General features: G+C 36.5%; 1 protein-coding gene across 14 annotated transcripts in view; it reads right to left on the bottom strand.

The window, feature by feature from the left end:
• Positions 1-19623, bottom strand: part of ACAP2 (ArfGAP with coiled-coil, ankyrin repeat and PH domains 2) — a 60066-nt gene that overhangs the window by 3382 nt on the left and 37061 nt on the right. For 4 of the 14 annotated variants that reach the window (XM_088170870.1, XM_088170872.1, XM_088170867.1 and 1 more), the window contains 15 exons: positions 17848-17960; positions 14354-14374; positions 11498-11549; positions 10044-10144; positions 8772-8877; positions 8134-8342; positions 7847-7916; positions 6517-6611; positions 5037-5221; positions 4605-4709; positions 4125-4217; positions 2666-2853; positions 2223-2332; positions 1720-1830; positions 1421-1482 (listed from right to left, as the gene is read on the bottom strand). In XM_088170870.1, coding sequence (XP_088026996.1) covers positions 1421-1482; positions 1720-1830; positions 2223-2332; positions 2666-2853; positions 4125-4217; positions 4605-4709; positions 5037-5221; positions 6517-6611; positions 7847-7916; positions 8134-8342; positions 8772-8877; positions 10044-10144; positions 11498-11549; positions 14354-14374; positions 17848-17960 — 1621 coding nt within the window. The remainder of the gene's footprint in view (positions 1-1420; positions 1483-1719; positions 1831-2222; positions 2333-2665; positions 2854-4124; positions 4218-4604; positions 4710-5036; positions 5222-6516; positions 6612-7846; positions 7917-8133; positions 8343-8771; positions 8878-10043; positions 10145-11497; positions 11550-14353; positions 14375-17847; positions 17961-19623) is intronic. The other 10 variants (XM_088170873.1, XM_088170874.1, XM_088170869.1 and 7 more) reach the window with 3 other exon arrangements.

The raw sequence follows: 19623 nt of genomic DNA, 5'->3' as shown, positions 1-19623 counted from the left end.
AAGTAAGGGCAGTGCAGATAATTTAACATGTATATGCAGTGAAAAACACCTGTATCCCTTAAAACCACAGCAAGGTGTGACACTTCATGGCAGTAGACAGGTTTTGTGCTTACACTGACACAACCCTTCTACAGCAGACACAAGCATTCAAAACACTCAAAAATATTGACTCTAACTCTTAAAAGAGACTTCAACAAGTAACAGAGTGAAGGGGCAGAGCTGTGCTGTCCAAAGATACGGTAAGATATCTGTGCTACAGCTTGTGGCATTCATTTCAGAAGTTAATCTAATGAAAGCCTCCCCCTGATTCCAGGCAAGCTCTGCCTCTTGTGGCAAATCTACTCTTCACTGTCAATCTCACCTTACCAGCTGTAAAGTATCTGGATCAGATTGCATCAACTGCAGTCTCTAGATTCTACTGCTCCAATCTGGTAACATCCCCCTGCCCAAACCTCATCAATCACTGGAAAACACATAAGGGCTTTTATAGGAGTGAACTGAGAGTACTCAGCACTCAACCTGGAAAATAAGATTCACCTTTCACTTCTGCCAGGAATAGCAGGGCGTTTTCAGTTGGCTAACTTCACAATCAAGTGTGCCTTTATTATTGTTATTTGCATGATATTAAATTACCTTCCTATGGAAGCAAATATCACATCAAACCTTGGTGTAAATTAGGGCTGAGTGCCTGAGAATAAAGTTGCACATATGCATTAAATATAATTTGTTAATTTCTTGCTGGAGTTGGCTCAAGTATCCACCAGCTTCTACTTGTTTTTTAACCAAATGGAAAGAAACTATGCATACAAAAATACATACTTAAGAATGACTGTTTTGTTTCTTATTAGTATCTTAATAAATAAAAATATTAAAAAATAAAATTTAAGGAAATAATACTTTCCTATTTCTGTCTGGAGTCAGTTTGCAATATTTGATGTACACTTTTTACATTGGGATGCAAGCATTTTTTTCTTAAAAAAAGAAAAAGCAGACCATTCCACAGGAAGGAGAATGGTGTCCTGGAATAAGATGAACTCTTCAACTGTCTCTGAGCAAGCTGAGTCAGAAAGCTGCTACTAAATAATGTCAGGTAAATCCTAACATTACACAAATGTCAATGGAACAGCAATACAAGAAAACTGCAGACAACTACCAGCAAAATAGGGTGGTCATGGCTGTACTAACACACTGCTATAATGATGCTCTTTAAACAGCCTCCTTTTAGGTTCCCTAAATACTCTGACAAAGTCACACCACTGGATTTCAATGAAGCTTTAGAATATGTTGGTTTATAAAAATCATTATTGTATGAAGCAATCCTAAATTTCCCTCAGACACTAAGAATCTAATTGTAAACTGATAAATTCCTGTATACACTTCTTATACTGCATTTCAGTGTGGTTATTAGTAGAGTATTGACCTGGCTGCCCATAGAGTCCTTCTGATTCACGCATTTCTTCATTCATCCTTGCCAAACGCAACCTGCCATTCAGAAAACAAAAGGAACAATGTCATCTTTCAAGCACAAAAAAGATACAATGCAAGACCTACAACGCTCTCCTGAATCTCACATCAAAGAGGTCATCTACGGATAGAATATTTTGATTTTTCTTTTGTTCCCTCTTGCTTTCATGTAAAGCAATTTTGACATTTCTTGTATTTTGAAACAGAATAGCAAAATCTAAGTTACCTAGTCAGAAAACAGAATGTACAACTTACAGTGTTACAATATCTGCATTTGCAGCTTCCACTGCTATACTCAATGGATCTTTCCCATCTTCATCAGTGGCATGCTGGTTTGCTCCTCGTTTTAGGAATAAGCACACTTGCCTGTTAAAAAAAAAAAAAAAAAGAATAATATTTTTGACAATAAAGAAAAAAGCTAAAAAAGTCAAGCTAGATACAATGTATTTAGCTTAAATCACCAACAGTCTCATATATCAAAATAGTGCAGTTCATCTAGAAAGTGTTAACAGAGTAGTAAGCAAACCATTTATTTAATCCACATTTGAAAACATGTGTGTTTTGCTAGTGGATGAGACTGCTAAATCAAAATATTATTTCCTTTCTCACAACCAGAGCTTAAGAAAAACTTGTGTCACCTGAATTAGTATTAAAATATCAGAATATCTGGGGCAATGAAGAAGCTTCACATGAACAACTACAGTAAAGGACTGCCATGTTCCAATTGGGGCCATATACAAAGTGGGGCAGTGAGTTACCCAGTGTGTCCTAGAACTGTGGCATGGTGCAGGGGCCCCCTTCCTTTCATGTCTCGGATGTTCACATTGGCCCCATTCTGCAGCAAAAATTCACAAGTAACCAACGAACCCTATGGAATGAAAACAAAGAAGCAACTCAGCACCAGATCTCTGGAATCAAACCAAACCTCTTCTGCCTTCTCACTACTGAGCCATCTGGCAAAGGAAACAAAAAGGAGTTGCTTCCATATCAACTTTAAACACTACTAGGACATAGAATTCCTAACAAAGCATTAACAGGAAAAAAATACTTCAGAAACAACTCTGAAAGTACACTGTAAACACAACTTCAGCATCACATTATCATTCATTAGGGAAGCAAGCAGCTCAAAGGAACAGTGACACAGAAATATCATTATTTCCCTTGCTCTCCTCCCCCATCACCAGTGCTGTATATCACATACCCCTCGCACTGCCTGAATGAGTGGTGTTGCTTTGTTTTCTTCCACATTGACCCAGTTTACTTCAGCTCCATGAGCCAATGCTTCTGCCATGTGGGGAAGATTTTTCTCAAAGGCAGCTTGATACAATCGCAGTCCTGGACTAGGCTGTTTGGAGTCACAGAATACTGGAGACTCCTGCTTGTCTCCTTCTAAAATGAAAAAGAAAAGCTTACCTAATCCTTGCTTTTACAAGGTGCCTCTCGAAATTCTGAACAAAACTTCATTTTTCTGGCAATAGGTAGCTCAGCTTTTGCAGAATGCTATGTATTGTTGCCCCATTCTGGCAGGGGAATTTACAAATGCCTTTAGCTCCAGCATTCAGGCACGGTCTCTTCACAGAACTATTACTGCACAGAAAATATTCTCTCCACAGTACTGGCACATGTGCATATACTTCAATCTACATAGTCCATGTAATTTCTAAGAAATTGTTTAAGGTTTGGAGTGTGTTTCACTGTAAACTGCAAGATAAATAAACTTATTTTCTGTAGAGATGTAGACATAGAAATATATCTTTATCTGCAACACCTGAGTATGAGGCTAATACTGTTCTGACCTAATTTTTGTTAATATATACCATTGTAATTTACCAATTACTTGCTGTGGCTATAGTCTTTTGGACTAAAGCATAATCTCTCTCTTCATCTCAACAACAGTTATATGGAGTGAAGTCTGGGAGATAAAGATGTTGTTACATAAAAGCTTTTGTGAGTTACAGCATCATAAACAGTTCAACAACATAATCAAAAAAGATCCAAGCCACATGCTGTGTGCCTGCAATAATACCCATGAAATACCGGATTCAAAACATACCTTAGAACAGTGCTTTGACGTAGAAGAATAAGTCTGCTTTATAAATAAATGTTTTGGAAATTTTGAGAAGCCATACTCAATATATCTGTCAGAACAGCATGCTAAAATTAGCAAATCATTTAATTCATCAAGTTATAGAACTTCTGAACTGAGGAAATGATGTTTAAAGACTTGGTCAATTCCACATAAATAAGAAACAGAAAAATTAAGCAAGAATGCACAAATAACACATAAAAGCCTATTATCTGTAACTCAAGAGGAATTTATCTCTGCAGATTTATTTATAAAAGGATCGCACATTGCTGGGGAGATGTGTCTTTCTCAAAAGGCAAAATTTCTCTGTCTGCAAAGAAATCAATATTTTGGGATCAGTCTCATCTGACTGGAAAAAGCCATAATTCTTTGACCCCATTTAGAAGGATTAAATGTCATTTTTGGTAGCAAGCCCAAAGGAAAAATCACTCGGGCAAATTTTACCCTTGCTAAAGGCATTTCAACCAGGATAGCAGACATGAATTGAGTCAGCAAGCATTAATTTTTTTAACAACAAAAAAAAAATGCTGCCAAGTGATTAAATTTTAATCTTAAAGTGCAAAGCCTAACACACCTGGTTCATACAAACTGTTGGCTGATACAGTGGAGGCAAGATGTTCTCTGCTGTCATCAGTGCTTGGCTGGATCCCACTGTCACTGCTTCGGACTGTTTTAGGGAGAAATTGCAATTACTATGCAGAGCTGAAGCTACCTGCTCCTCACAGATACCATGATAATAAAGCAAGCTCTTATACTTGGTCCTGAACACAATTTTTAAAAAGTGGCTTGTTCTTGTTCAGTATTGTTAATGCATCCATAGAAGAATATGAAGTCATATTTTGTAATCATAACATTTACAATAATAATAATAAATGTCAAAGATAACTAGAAATGAAAAGAATAAAATCAGGATAAGTAAAAAAGCTTAAATTATTTCATGAAAATACCAAGCAATGCCGCAGCCTGGAGATAATAGATTGAAGCAGGGAGATGGCCACAACACACGATGGATCACTAGTGCAAATACTGAACACGCTACAGCTGTAGTACTTACTACTACGGAGTTTTGAAGAGGTATCAAAGTAGGAGAAGAGTGAATCAAGTTCATCAGGACAGAACAGAGACTCCCGCCTCGCCTCGTCGCTACTTACAGCAACCGCTGGGACATGCAGGTTAGCAAAGCACAAAGCAGGCAGTCAGGAAGGGACAGGGCAGGAAAGAACGTTATTGGAAAAATCAAGAAGGATGAAAATACGGAGGAAAGAAGGTGGTTAATATGATTCTGAATTATAAGCATCCCCATTCTAAATCCTTCTCCATGTAAAAATGCACATCTCTGAAGAAGCCTTTTCTCCCCTACACTAGGCTACAACCCATTAAAAACAGATCCTAAATTCTCTGCACGAGGCAGAAGTCAATTAATATAAAAATATGTTACCTTAAAAAGAAGATGGGTAATACAGCTAAGGAGAGAGCGTGTAAATACCTTTTGGGGATGCTGCACCTTGTTCCCCTGCCAAAAGGGATTTTTCAGGGACACTGTGCCTTTTCTCTTCCTGACTTGGAGGCAAAACTTTTGTTCCAGGCTCAGGCAGAGGTACTGATGCAGCTTGTTTCTCTACAAACTTTCTTTCCACATATTTTGCTCTGATGTATGCCTCCTTCTCCTGCCTGTCATATAGAAAATCCCTGGAGTTAGTAAGCTAATATTTTAGTATTTTCATGTATTAAAAGAATGCCTATTTTGCACTAAAGTCAGTAACCGAAACTGGAGCTTGGCATTGCACGTAAGACACACCTATAGCACATTTTCAGAAAGATGCAAAGCACACTGTCACTTTCTGGATTCTTGATTTAATATTGCATAAGGCTTAAAAGAAAGTAATTTTGTTAAGTTCACAAACATGTATTTACTTTCAGACAGAGACTTTGGAAAGTGATATGTGGAAGAAATAAGCATTAGTTACTCTATGTTACCTGTATTAAACCTTTACACATGTTTATACTGTTAATAACCTAGTAATAAACATACATTTAGTTCCTTATGTAAATATAAATTGCAACATTTGTTATGGGAACATTAGGATTACACAAGAAAACAATAACAAGCCCCAGGTAGGCACAGCCAACAGTTCCATATCACATACTGAGGTATTTTTCCTTGTAACCTGAGATTATCAGCTTAAGACACAGCAGTGGTTGTGCCAAACTGATAAAAGGGGCTGTAATTATTGCATTGAAACTGCTGAAAAACAATTACCACTAGAAGGAATATCTAGCGAATCTCCTACTTTGTTTATATTATCATCACTGTCTCCAAATTGCCAACACTTCATAAAACACAGTTTTCTACATTATAAAACTGTTGGGCAGCAAGCAGCACAGAACTGGAAAGGTAGTAAAAAAGGAAGTTTTAAGAGACATTCTACACAGCAGCACAAAACATTGGAAATCTACCTTCAAACACAAATTAGCATCAGAGAAACAGAAGACAGCAGTACAATGATTTGAAGGCTGCTGTAAAGCAGCAGAGCTCATTTACAAAATAGATAGGAAGATGAGAACATTCTGAGAATCAGGGAACAAAAGTAAAATGGAAGAACAAAGCCACTGTAAACAAAAGGAACAGCCACAGGCTCCTTCCAGGAGCACTCACACACAGAGTAGAGCTGGTACCCAGCAGAGAGGAAACACAATCCACATGTCCACAATGATGTTGTAGAGCTGTCATCAAAAGGAGGGAGTGAGATCACAAAAGGAACAAAGAGGAGAAGCAGAAATGGGCCAACAGAAGGAATACCCCATAAAGAGAAAGTGAGAAAAGGGAGAGAGCAAGACATACAGGTGATACAGGGAAATGAGTACACCAAAGGAGTGTAACAGTTAAGCGGCAGCATCTTTTATAGGTGGAGGCTGAAGGAAGCAACAATAAAACGAAGCAACAGGCACTGCTGGTAAAATACTACCTTTGACTTCCAGATTGTGGCTTCTTTACTCCCATTTTTTCCAACTTTGCTTCATATATTCTATTTATAACATCATTTCCCAATTCACACATAAGCTATAAAGCAAAATAAATAAATTCAAATATAGTTGCAAACAGCTTTATCTACCTATTCAGTTGTTTTTAAGCTCACTCAGCCTATATTTACAACTTAGTGTTTTCACTGGTAAAAGTACACTTACAGAAGTAAGCATGGGTTTATATAATAATGAAACAATCAGTGAATAGAGAGACCAAATTCTGAGTAATATAACAAAAAAAACATAGTCACTTTTAAAGTGCTTGGAAAAACAACCACCAGAATGACCTACAGGCTTCATTAACAAAGTTGCTTTTCCACCAGCTTTGCCAGGAGCTGTTCTTACCCCATTAGCAAGAGGCAATTCAATCGTCTTTCACCTTACCCAATGGACATTTTTGCTAAACCATAATCTGATATAACTATAGAAAAAGAACAAAGACAAAAGCCTACTTACAGGAGAATGTAACCCTACTGATTGCAATGAACAGACTTCTTGTTTCTAATACAAGGTAGAGTACTTAGTTCTGGTATTTATGTGAATAGTACAAGAAGTACAGCTTTTTTTTTTTCGGAGTGGTTGGTTGGTCGTTTTCTCAGCATGAACACATTGATTAAAAATTATTTAAAAAGCACATTTTCTTTTGATGGTTCAGAATAGAGAAGCAATTCCTAAGTGCCAGAACATCACAGCAAGAAGCAAATGCTTTGCATGAGTTATCCAGCTGCATGCATGCATCCATACACGAGCTCATATTTCAGGATTTCACTGTCACATCATTTTTATAACCATGTTTCAAGCTAGAAATTTGGCACACAAATAACATGCAAGAGCAGTTGCATGAGTATTCTCTGATAGGCCAGAAGCATCTCACTGTTAAGAGCTGATATTCAAATTTTGGAGTATGATCATGCTTTAGGCTGATACATCACTTCCAAAATTTCCAGCCCACAGAAAGACATTATTGGTTTGTAAACAGATTTGCCTTTTTATATATTGAAAGTATCTGATGAAACTTGCTACTCAGTGCGCACTTGGGAACCTGAAGGCGTTGTAAGTGGTTCTGAATTGCAAGTTTGTAGCACAAATTACTATGGATTATAAGAAAGTGTGAATTAAAACAAACCAACACACAACTATAAACATTTTCTGGTCAAAACTGCAAGACATACTCTGGGTACAAATGTGTTTGCTGCACTGAGCTTTCTGCTGCAGAGGCTTTAGAACAACAATCAAAGTACCAAATAGAAACCTGTTTCAAAAATGTTATACCTTTAGGAGTTCAGGTTCCCATGAATCCAACGTTAAAGATCTTACTTTTGAAAAGTGGACGCCCAAGCTCCTAAACAACATGGAAAAAAACATTAACGTGTAACTACATGTTATATCTTACCTCAGACAGATTTACCATTAATTTATGCAGATAAAGCAGTTACGTTAATTCTATTTACAAACAAGGGTCTCTAATTTTTTTTCAATATACCTTTGAAGAGGTAAACACCACCCTTCCTAATTAAGCCAACGCACAAATGAAATGCAATTGTGAGGAGTTCCCCAACCTGTGTATCCCAGAGCACTCGATGCACAGTGTGATTCCCAGGTTGATACTGGCCCAGCGAGGATCTGCCAAACCACAGTCACAGCAGGCAGCATTACCAGGAATACACTGCACTCGCTGCAGGGCACTCTCTCCTTTCAACAACTTCTCTTTTGTCTCACTCCCAGATTCTAGGCTCCCAGTAGAAGGGGATGATTTCTTTTCCTGTTTCTAAAAGAGAAAAGACACAAACAAACTAATTAAGAGACACATGCTAAACTAAAGAAATTGAAGTCCTTCAGATACTGACTGTGCACTAAAATCCAAGAAAAGTCTCTTCTGGCAAGGCCAAGGAAAGCCAAAGAACTGGAAAAAAAATGTTTAGGTTATTTGAAGACATACAAAACTGAATATAAAAATATACTATGATTTTTAAACACACTACATAAAAATCTCAAAAACCATAGGCCATAGTAATATTAACCTGATGAAGTGAAAGACAGATTAGATATAATTCACAGCCTTCAAAATTTCATTGCATTTCCACTGGAAGACAAAAAACGGACTGTTTTTTCCTTCCCTTTCATTAAATAGGTTTTATATATTTAAAATTTTCAGGATCTAAAGGGCAGTTGTTGTTTGGTGGATTGTTAAACTCACCTCAGATTCATCCCCTTTCTCTCTATATGCTGTGGCAATACTGGTCTGAACAGCCTTAATCCACGCCTGCCGCAGCTTTTCTGAGTCAGCCTGAAGCATGCAGCTCCTGTGACAAATCATAAAGTGCTCAGTGGCCAAGCAGCTGACATCCAACCACACATTGCTCACTGGTCTATTTTTATGGAGCAAGTTTCTTACTATCACAAGTATATTGTTTAGTAGGCATCATCTAATAAACAAATTTATTTTAAGGTAACAAAGAGGCTGAGCCTTTGTGAGCTGCAAACCCCTTATTTCAAAATTATTTGCAGGAAATGCTAATAGATACAGAAATGACTCTTCCAAAAACACTGAAAATGGCTTAGCTCCTTTTCCTTTTCTTATTCCAAATTTTTCTGCTTTATATCCTTAAATGTATTTTACCCCCGTGACACAAGACACAGGTATCAGTCCTTGAAAACACATTTTCATTCACTGAGATCAAGAGAGTAATTTTAAAGTTCTCTGACAAAGAATGAACTACTTTTCTCATCAACAGTAAAAGGAACAGGTCATGAACTATAAAACTGTTCCAACACTTAGGGGTTGAAAGAGCATAGGCAAGCAAGAGCAAAATGCATGTTATAGTGAACCACAAATGGGAATGCAAACATCAGGACGGACAGCAATCTACTCAGAAGAGAAATGTAAGGAGGAGTGGAGAGTGTAGATAATCTCCAAACCTAAAAGCAAGTTGACCTCGTATCAAAACTTAAATATGGTCACATCTCAAAATCACTAACAAGGAATCCATGCCCTGCCCTTGCTGTGGAAGAATGCCACAATTCCCTAAGTACAGCCAATGCACTGCTGGAGCTGAAAAATAATTTTATTTGGTTGTTTCATTTAGTGCATTTTGCAGTATAACTTAACATCACTGAGATAACAGCTTATTTATGTGCTTCTCTCTCGTTGCACCAATCAGAAATGAGGAGAGACTTATTTTCTACATTACTAAGCAGCTGATAGTATCAGCTACTACTAAGCCACAGCAGAGCTCTGCACCATTTATGCAAAAAGCACAAGAATGCATGTTTATTTTAATGCCAAAAGTAAACTGAATACCAGGGACACTTCTCACAGTATCACTTAATCTCAGCCAAAATTTCAGAATTTTTCAGATACTTTTCCTGTTTTGATCTATCCCAAGAGAAAAGTCACTCTTACATTTTAAAACAACTCCATGCAATGATTTTTATTTTTAAATAAACATACTCCATCGCTTCTCCTTACTTTGTTGGAGAAACCACCTCAAAACAGAAACGTCTTTCTATGTCTTCACAGTGCTTAACTGTGCAGAGCCGCAGGTCTTCAACAACTACTGTGGGATTATCCTAAGAGACAAAAGTTAACAAAAGGTCACAGAGAAAAAATAAAATAGTTGATAGTAAGATAATAATTCAATCCTGAATTATTAGTCATTGAATTCTATTTGCCTGGTTACACTAATTTTTTCCCCTAAAAATAAAATTTGAACTTAGTGGATTTGGAGGCACTTAGTGGGATATATTTAGATAAATTTTAATGTTTAATGTTATATTCAATAAAAATTTAATTTTCCATACTTTGGAGAATTTCTTTTTACCTACATTCCAATCTACTGAATAATCAACATCTTAAATTTAAACAACAGTATTCAAACTACAAAGATATTCTACGAAATGCAATTAACTCACAATCAAATCAGAAAAGTTATACCTAAATCAGCAGTATTTTAAGCGCCAACTAAAAACACCCCAGAAGATGAATGCAGTGGTTTTGAAAATTTAATTCAATTCGTAAGAATCCCATTCTGAGCTATCAGCATTTTAAAGGTGCAGTAAAAAAAAGAGCAACAAGAATTCACAAACACAAAATGCCCAACCAAATATGTTCACATAAACTCAACTGTGTGTTTCCTTTCCAACCACAGAAATGAAGCCCCTTGATTTGACAGCATCAGATAACAAGGAACAGCCTCTGATCTCAGTCTGTTTGCACTGAAGAGGAATTAATTGCCATAAGCACTTTCCTCTTTTTTCCCCCACTGTCTCCATACAGTCTCTATTTTTTTCCAACCTGAAGAACAGCTACAGCTCCTTGGTGCAAAAGCAGATTCTAGAACAGCAAACAAAGGAACAGGAACCCAAAACCTAGCTGAAAATGCTTCTATGGCTTGGGGCAGAGCTGGACCTGCTGCTTTAACATAAAACTACTGCACTTCCCAGCAGCACCACGGCAGATACTGACTGCCGAACCACTGTGCATTTTCAATACTCTAATACATGTAAATAGCAGCCCTGACTGCTTTGTAACAGAAGTTTTTGTGCTTTTTTTTCCCCAGTAGCTGAATTGGGTGTAACTGGAGGGAGCAAGTCCTGAAAGAGTTAAACACAACTGCTCAGAGAACAGCACGGAATATCTGACTGCCAGCAAGTGAGCAGAAATCTTTTGGGACCAACAACTTTTAAAGCTCTAACTAGGTTACAAAACCCACAGCAAATAAAGAATGTGCTTACAATCACTGCACAGGAATCTCACAATGTCAGTGTAGCTATTGGTCTCATTTTACAAAGAGAGAATCTAATTTAGAAAAAAGCAGTAGGTTGTTGAAGATCACACGGGATGCCACATCAGCAGTTTTCACAATCAGTCAGGAAAATCATCACCCAAACCCCAAACTATCCCAAGGCAGTTTTAATTCCTACCTTAAATTTCTTCTGGTACACAAGTTGGTTATTTTGTATTGAGAACCAGCGCCTATTCAAACAAAGAAACAGCCAGAGAATACATAACTGATTTTACAATGCTTATTTGACTGAAATGTGCAGTCTACAAAGAGACTGCATAAAAGAATTCATGAAAGTAATGCTGCAGTCAGTTTTGGCAAATATTTAATGAGAATAACAGAAAAAAGGAAAGCAGAGACAAAACAGAAAAGAAAGCAAGGTTCAAATAATTTGAGTCCTAAACAAACACATTCATGTTATGACAACATTAGTTAAACTATCACACAAAGCATTTTCATTTCAAAGAACATTTCCTTCCGTATTTTAGCAGCAAGTTACAATTTTAAGTAGTTGTTTGATAACACAATTCAGATAGGTTGAATAACAAAAGTATTTAAACTCATGTAAACTAATCCTGAAATATTTTTGGGAGTAGAGCTAACTTACTAAGGTAGTAAAAGACTTTGGTGTTGCTATCCCATGCAGGTTTAATATCCATCTACATTGGGCATGTCTTAAAATTTTTGATCCTGAAATAAAAACACTACATATAAAGACTAAAAAAAAAAAACCCAATGAAAACCTTTTAAGTAGGATCCTAACTTAAGCCTCAGGTTTGAAGGAAAGTATCAAATAAAAGATTTAATGAAGGCATCCTGTAAAATCTAAAAGATAACATAATGCTTAAAAACACCTCTGAACTGTATCCTTCCTTGTCAAACTCACTGTTCACACAGTGAATATCTCAGAGAATGGAAAAATCACTCACATTTTGGAAAGAATTACCTCAGATCTCTAACAATGATGTTTTATCAGACCACTGAATGAAAAAAACCCCAGTAGACATAACCATGCCTCTCTAGCTCTTCTGGGATGGCCAAAATAAAAGCTAACAATTATTAGAGTTTCATTTTCACTAACAAAAATGAAGGGAATATAAAAAACAATTCCATGAAGTTTACACCTTGTTTTGTTCAGGCTTATAATGCAAACCTGTGTTTACCACAGCATCCTTCCTCAATTATCTCCAATACCCCACTTTTACCACACATCACTTTTTCCTGCACTGCCAGTTAGTTTGAAAGGTAACAGTACACAAAATACTGTGTTGCAACAGATCTTGTTATTGTCTACAGGCTGTTGAGCTTCAAGTTATAGTTTACTACAATTAGTAACAAGAGGGCCCCATGTATTTATTCAATCACCACAAGCCATTCATGGAAAGAAGTGCACAAAGATGGTTAAGAAAAATTAATATATACAAAAAATGTTAGATCCAAACCAGAAAATCTAGTATTTGTTAGAAAGGTTAGTGTCTCATAGACAGATGAGATTCTACCTTTTAACGATCTTTTCAAATGTTGTGCAGATATATTTAATTTAAAAAGCAACAGAATCTACTGCCATCCTTGACTTTTACAATTCATTAACAGCAGTAGTTTTAGTCACTGATATTGAAAAGGTATGATCTTTGCTATCTATTTACAGATGCAGTAAGTATGCCCCAAATACAAGGCAAGTTATTGCTAATATTCATGTAGGAAACTTAGCAACAAAACGGACTTGAAAAGGAAATAAACTCATGTCTTTTTCCATGTACTTTTTTTGAATGTAACACAAAACATAACAACGTGAAAAGTGGTGCTTAAATGATAAAGGGAGTGGTAAAGAGGATAAAAAAAGCAGCCTTGCCCCAAGACAACGAGCAATGGAGTGAATCCCAAATAAGAGCCTTAGGAAGTGCAATTAACTTCATTAATGCAATCCCTAATTTGTTCTACAGCTAAATATTTCATGAGTTACCCTAGTAAACAAGCTCTAATCTCATCAGTCGGACATAAGTGAACACACAAATTGTAACACAAATTTGTGCCATCTTCAAAACTTAGTCAGAAGTTTTGAAAGTATTTCAGTCCCATTTTCCTAGCAGAGAAATTAAATTGCTAACAGTTAAGTCCCAAACAAACTGCTGGGGGTCTACACCAGCATCAGCCAGGAACTTCTGAGGTAAAACCTCTGTACTGAAGGCCCTGCTATAGAGTAACCCACATCTATCAGGTTCTAAGAATAATTTAATAAATCTTCAGGCATTATGTGTGCAGTAGGTACTGACTTGTACCAAAGTTACCTTAAATGTGTCATTCTGCCAAAAGCAAGAGAGAACTATGGTGAAAACACTCTTGGGAATATTAAAGTAGTTTACACTATCTCACTTCGTAGTGGTTAAATATAGTTGTTCCTGTTTAGAAACTGAATGTTTGCCATCATTTATACCTACACAATTCAAAACTGTATTTATTAAACAGGAAACAATGCAAAATCTATAGAAAAAAACTCCAGTTTCTGAGAAGTGAGAGTAATACTGAAAAGAAATATAAAATTTGAATTTTACATAAAACAATGAATTGTGCTTTTTGATTCTCAGAAGCAGTTTTCTCCTCTAGTTGCTAGAAGTACACAATTAAAACAGAGTAATTAGGAATGCACAACATTTAAAAGTACATGCCTATTCCCAATGCAGTTGATAAGAAAAAGAAATCTCATCAACTGCAACTGGAAAAAGGCAAGACATTGATCTTGTACGCTCAGAAGTTTGAGTGCAGAAACTTGGCTTTAATTCCTTTTTTAGCTAAAAACTAGCTCAATCTTTCTAAATATTTTAAAGGAGTTGAGCAGCAGGTATACTGGCATCCCAGGCAGAATCCTTCTGTTATTTTCTTAGACTGAGTCACTTATACATCCATTGCAAGTAATCAAAATTAAATGCAGTGTTAATGAAGAGCTTTTTGCGTGCCAAGGAAACATTGGGAAGGAATAAAAGAAGCTGGTTGGTACCTGATGTGATCTGGCTTTTTCCTGTCATGTGAAAAAATGGGGTAGGATTAAAACATAAGGGAAAGGAGGAAGAGGGATGAAAAATGCAAAATGAGCAAAATAAGAAAAGAATTAGCATGATCTGAAAATACAGCTAAATTAAAATGGAAAATATCTATTGCATCCAATCTAAAACCAATTTGGAACACCGTAATGTTGTGACAAATGCTTTTTTCCCTACACACATTTATTCTTTCTTCATGATATGGACTTATTTTTCATTTTAATTTCTGGGAACCAAAACAGCTTTCCAGCTACTGCTCCATAATAAATGCACCTGTTACTCTAAGACTTTGCAGTCCAAGGATATAATTTTGATTCCAGTAAACTGCATTATCTGAAATACTTGTGTACATTATACGCTGTCCTTTTAGTCACAACAAAAAGAGATTACAAAAGCTCCATCTCTTTCAAAACACAGCGACACTGAATTGCAAATAGCTCAGGGTTTACTTTGCAGCCTGCTCAAACACTTATTTGTTTCTAAGGCCAGAGTCACGCAGAGCTGTCCCAAGAACAGGAAACTTGATGCAAAAGCCCAAATAATTAAAGTCTTGAGATGATGAAACAGGAGCTGCCAGGTGCCCCAGGAAGAAACTTCATTATGCTAGCAAGACATTAGTTTGGACTGGAAACATTTTCATTCACCACCACAGATTTACCCCCCTTCAAAGGGCTGTAGGATATTGTCTTTTTTTTCTCTCCCAGCAACCAGACTTCCCCAGGATAATACCACTGTGGGGTCCATGGATTCACCAACCAAGACATGCATACAGAAGCATCACCTTTCTCTCATTGGTCAGTTAGAATCATACTGCTGTGCCAAACCCAGACAAAACCTATCATATCCTTATCATACCATATCAAAGCCTATCATACCCTTGCCTCTTCTCTTATATTTTTAATGCTGGCAAGTATCTGCAAATAGTGGCCATTGCAATGGTTTTTGGTGCCTTTAATCCACTCTTGAAGGAGTTCTTAAAAAGGTCTAGATCAACATATGACCAACTGATACCATCAGGGGTAAAAAAGCCTCCATTTTAAATACATATTACTACTGACAGTGCATTCAGCAGTCAGCAAGGAAGACCAGTGCTGTCATCATTGGTTCAGAACAGCAGGAAATTCCAGTATTTCTAGGCAAATTCTTCTCGTTTTGTTTCAGCTGGTTGATTTTCCACCCACCTTCCCCAAAGATGGGAATATTACAAAGGAGCAAACTACTAATCTGTAAGAACAACAAAAGCATCTTGTCTGTCTTGACTCCGACTCAGAATTCCCTAAAATAAAACACATAATTCTCTAAATGTTTCCTCCTTTAATATTTTGTAAAATTTTAAACACAAAACAGTTTAATGCACTGACAAAAATCCATTTTTGTACTTTAACTAGTGACTGGGAAAATTCTCTAACTACCTACCGATTGAAGTTTATCATATACTAGAGATATCTCCCCACAGCTGAGACTAACACTACACAAATAAAACCTTCCATCACAGGAAACAGGCAGTGGAAAATGGCAGTGACCACTTTTGTACCTATAGAATAGAAAGCAATTACAAATGTATTCAGAAATAAAAATAACAAAAATACTTCTTTATTTTTACTAAAACAGCAAAAAGGGGGGGGGGGGGCTAGATTTAGAAATTAAAACCTGTCTTCATTAAGGTCTTAAATGCATATTTTATGTATGATAAAAGTAGTTCAACAGCAATTAGTAATGGTTTGTAAACACATGGAATACAAAATTTAAATGATTGATTCAATTTCAGAACTGTTTATAGATAGCATATCCAACCCTATTTTTTTGCCTAAAACCATCCAACTAGTCTATCACAGTGAGTTAAATTATCAAGAATCTAATACTAAAAATGTTAAAGGTTTTGCTTTATTGAATGCTCTTCTGATAAACAGAAGAAAAAACTAAAAGTATCAATTATGCAATTAAAGTAGGCAGCTCTGACTCATTAACAAGCTGTTTATCTTTGACCTCTTAAATTATTGCTTGTAATGCTTTTATTATATTTGTTCAAATCTGTAACTTAATCTGAAGGAATGTCATCGTGTATCTTGATTTAATTACAACCTCTTCCTATTAATTTTGCATCCCTTTAAATTACCAACATACAGAGGTTAGTTTAAATTGAATCCTCTCTCTAACCAGTATAAGGTAAGAGACATGTACAGTATTCCTAGGAATGAAGCCATGTGGAATCAGACACTCTTGTCCTGCTCCCTCCTGTCATCTCCCTGCAGAGCAAAGCCTTCCTGCTATTCAAAAGATGAAAACAGAGACCTAAACCAGAGTTTTGCCATCAGTCAATCTGCCAACAGCAAAAGGACCCTTTCAGCCCCTTGGGAATCCAATAAAGGACAATCTCCTGTCCTATTACTGCAGGCTTTTCTCAGTGTGCTAACACTAACATTTTACTTCACACCAGGAAGTTGCTTTTGATACACATCTCCCAGTTTTCTCCCTTCACCATCATTTGATCCTTCACAGATTTGTCTTGGAGAACTCTGAATTCAGCTTGCATGAAACTAACATTACAATTATAGATGAATAATCAGGCCAAAAGACCAGACCAGAATCTGTCCAAAGCAAAATCCTTCGTACTAGCTGCCCAAGACTTGCTAAGATAGATACAGTCTTACTGACACCAGTGGCCCTTGCATCAGTTTATGGATTTAATTGAAGCAATCCAAATTTCTTACAAGCCTGTGATGTGCTGAGATGTTCAAGGAAGTATAGAATAATTAAGATAGGAAAGGACCTCCCAAATGCTCATTCTGTTCTTTGAAACACAGCAAATAGTTTAACAGAAGCACTGCTGAAAAATGGCAGAACATGGACAACAGAGAGCTCTATATCACAACAAATTACAACAAATTTAGAATTCAAGAACTGTATCCAACTGTGCTGTAAATGCTCCAGCATATACATTTCCTTGAAAAAAGCACATATCCTTGGAAATGCAAAAGAAATCCTGCTCAGAAAGAAAAATATTTAAATAGTAGTAAAATATACATTGTTAAAGATACATGGCTAACAATATATTTTGAATTCCCAAAAGGGCCATTAAAACCACTAAGCAAAATTCACTGCACAGGACAGGAATTTTAAAGGGTAACAATTACAGTGCTTATCTTTCAGGAAAAATAACTTCAGTCCTTGACTGTGTTTCTCTGCTTCCAGTGGCTACACAACTTCCGTTTTACTCTGTCTTCTAACACTTTCCTAGCATATGCCTTCACAAGAGAAAGGTTTGCAAACAACTAGGACAGAAAACAAGGAAAAATGGCTTTGAAGCGTAATCTCTAAGTTAACTAACAGTCACCCCAGTGTTCTGTCAAAACTATGGAGTCAGTGCATTACAGAGATGATGAATCAGATGAGAATTCAGGTTAAAAAGCAGTATTTTTAGAAGCAGCAAAAAGAGGTTCTGAATAATTACCTGTTCCAAGTCTTGAAGGCATTGCTGGCTCTCTTGAATAAATAACCTTCCATAACGATGCCATTGGCTGCATCTACATTGTATTCTAGTTTAGTATCATCACTGGAGTAATCCTAGTACAAAGGAACAAGAAAAACACACTGCAGTTCAATTGAAACTTCAAATACGAGCAGTACTATTGTCAAAAAGTAAATCTCTAGGAATTAGGTTTTGCTTGCAACACTTATTAGTCAAACCATGACTCTCAGCCCCTGATGGCTTTTTTTTTTTAAAGCAATTTTAGGCAATGAGAATGCTGAAGATTTTTACTTTACCTGCAACAAGGGGAATTTCTTGTTCAGGTACTGGTGACCTCTACAGCCAAATAGAGGGCAAACATTGCTGACAGAGCACCTGATGCTTCAACTGTCTGCTCAAATGGTCTCTCATATAACCCCAAGAAAGGGGACAGAAAAGTAGAGGAAAAGAAGCCATGAAAGTTAGGAGTCAAAACTGAAAAACAGTTGCAGACACCTGTATGAAGCCAGTTGTGCTTTAGTATTTTCTTCAGCTCTGTCATGTTGACAGCTGAGCTGCATAGGAACTTAGAAGACAAGTAGTCAAATAAAGATGATGCTATCAGTTAACTCTACAGTAAAGCAATCATGGTGCTGGCACTGATGACAAGACATTAGCAGTAATTTTTTATTTATGATCTTGGATAAGATTACATAATTACAAGTAGCACAAGGGACTATGCATTTCCATCAACCTAATAACAACTAATACCAGCTAATAACAATTAATAGCAGCTTTCTGAGCTTTAGAAAGACTGAGTGCTTCACACGTTTAGCACAGTAATAATACATTTAGTATGTAATAGTACATGTGGTGATCATTTGCTTTCACATCTCATTGAGAACAGCATGGGCTCTTCCCAGGGAGGTAGAGTTCAGATATTCAGTGAGTGGGAGGCTAACATCTACTAGGGGTGCATGAAAAAGCACACATGGAATGACATCATTTATCACAACTTTGTCCAGAGATGAAAATAATACACATGCTGTAATTTCATTTCACTGTTATTAAAATATATCCTTAAAGTAAGACTAGCAACATATGGCTTCTTCCCCTTAACAAGGGTATAAGGGACACATTACTGAAAATTAAATTTCAGAAGAAAGAAACCAAACAAGTTAAATACTGACAAGACAGAACATTTTGTAATGTTATTTTCCTGGACCTTCAGTAGATACTTTTCGTAAATTGCAAACATTAGTTTTGTGTGAAAAGTATATTCAAAGTCTCTGTTTTATACCCTGCTCCTTAGGAGTTTGTCTATACATAAAGGAAAAGAGGCAAAAATATATTAAAAAAAAAGTAGCTTCAACACCACCGTGGTCATTAGCCCCAGAGAATAGCCCAGGATGCATACAACTTTCATGCTACACATGATGTTTACTCTTATACATGCAGATGGTTTGGTCCAACCCAAGGTTAATTACACATGATAGTGAAATGGTTACGAATATTAAAATGGGCCCTTTAAGCTCCCCACTCAGAACAGCACAAATTCCTTAAAACTGCTCACTGTTTTCAGCAATTACTAATCTGGATAGATTAACTAATGTTGAAATGTTAAATCCAGATTTTTTTTAATTGAATTGACAGATGATCAGTGTAAGAGTTCTGAAAGAAAACGGAACAATTGCTACCATACATCTATCTGAATAAACACACTAGTTACAAATGAAAGCTTCACCAGAAGAAAACCAAATTTTTGTATTTATTATTCAG

Source organism: Sturnus vulgaris, chromosome 10 (assembly GCF_052056855.1).
Source record: "Sturnus vulgaris isolate bStuVul1 chromosome 10, bStuVul1.hap1, whole genome shotgun sequence".
NCBI lineage: Eukaryota > Metazoa > Chordata > Aves > Passeriformes > Sturnidae > Sturnus > Sturnus vulgaris.
This window is presented reverse-complemented; position numbering and strand designations above follow the sequence as displayed.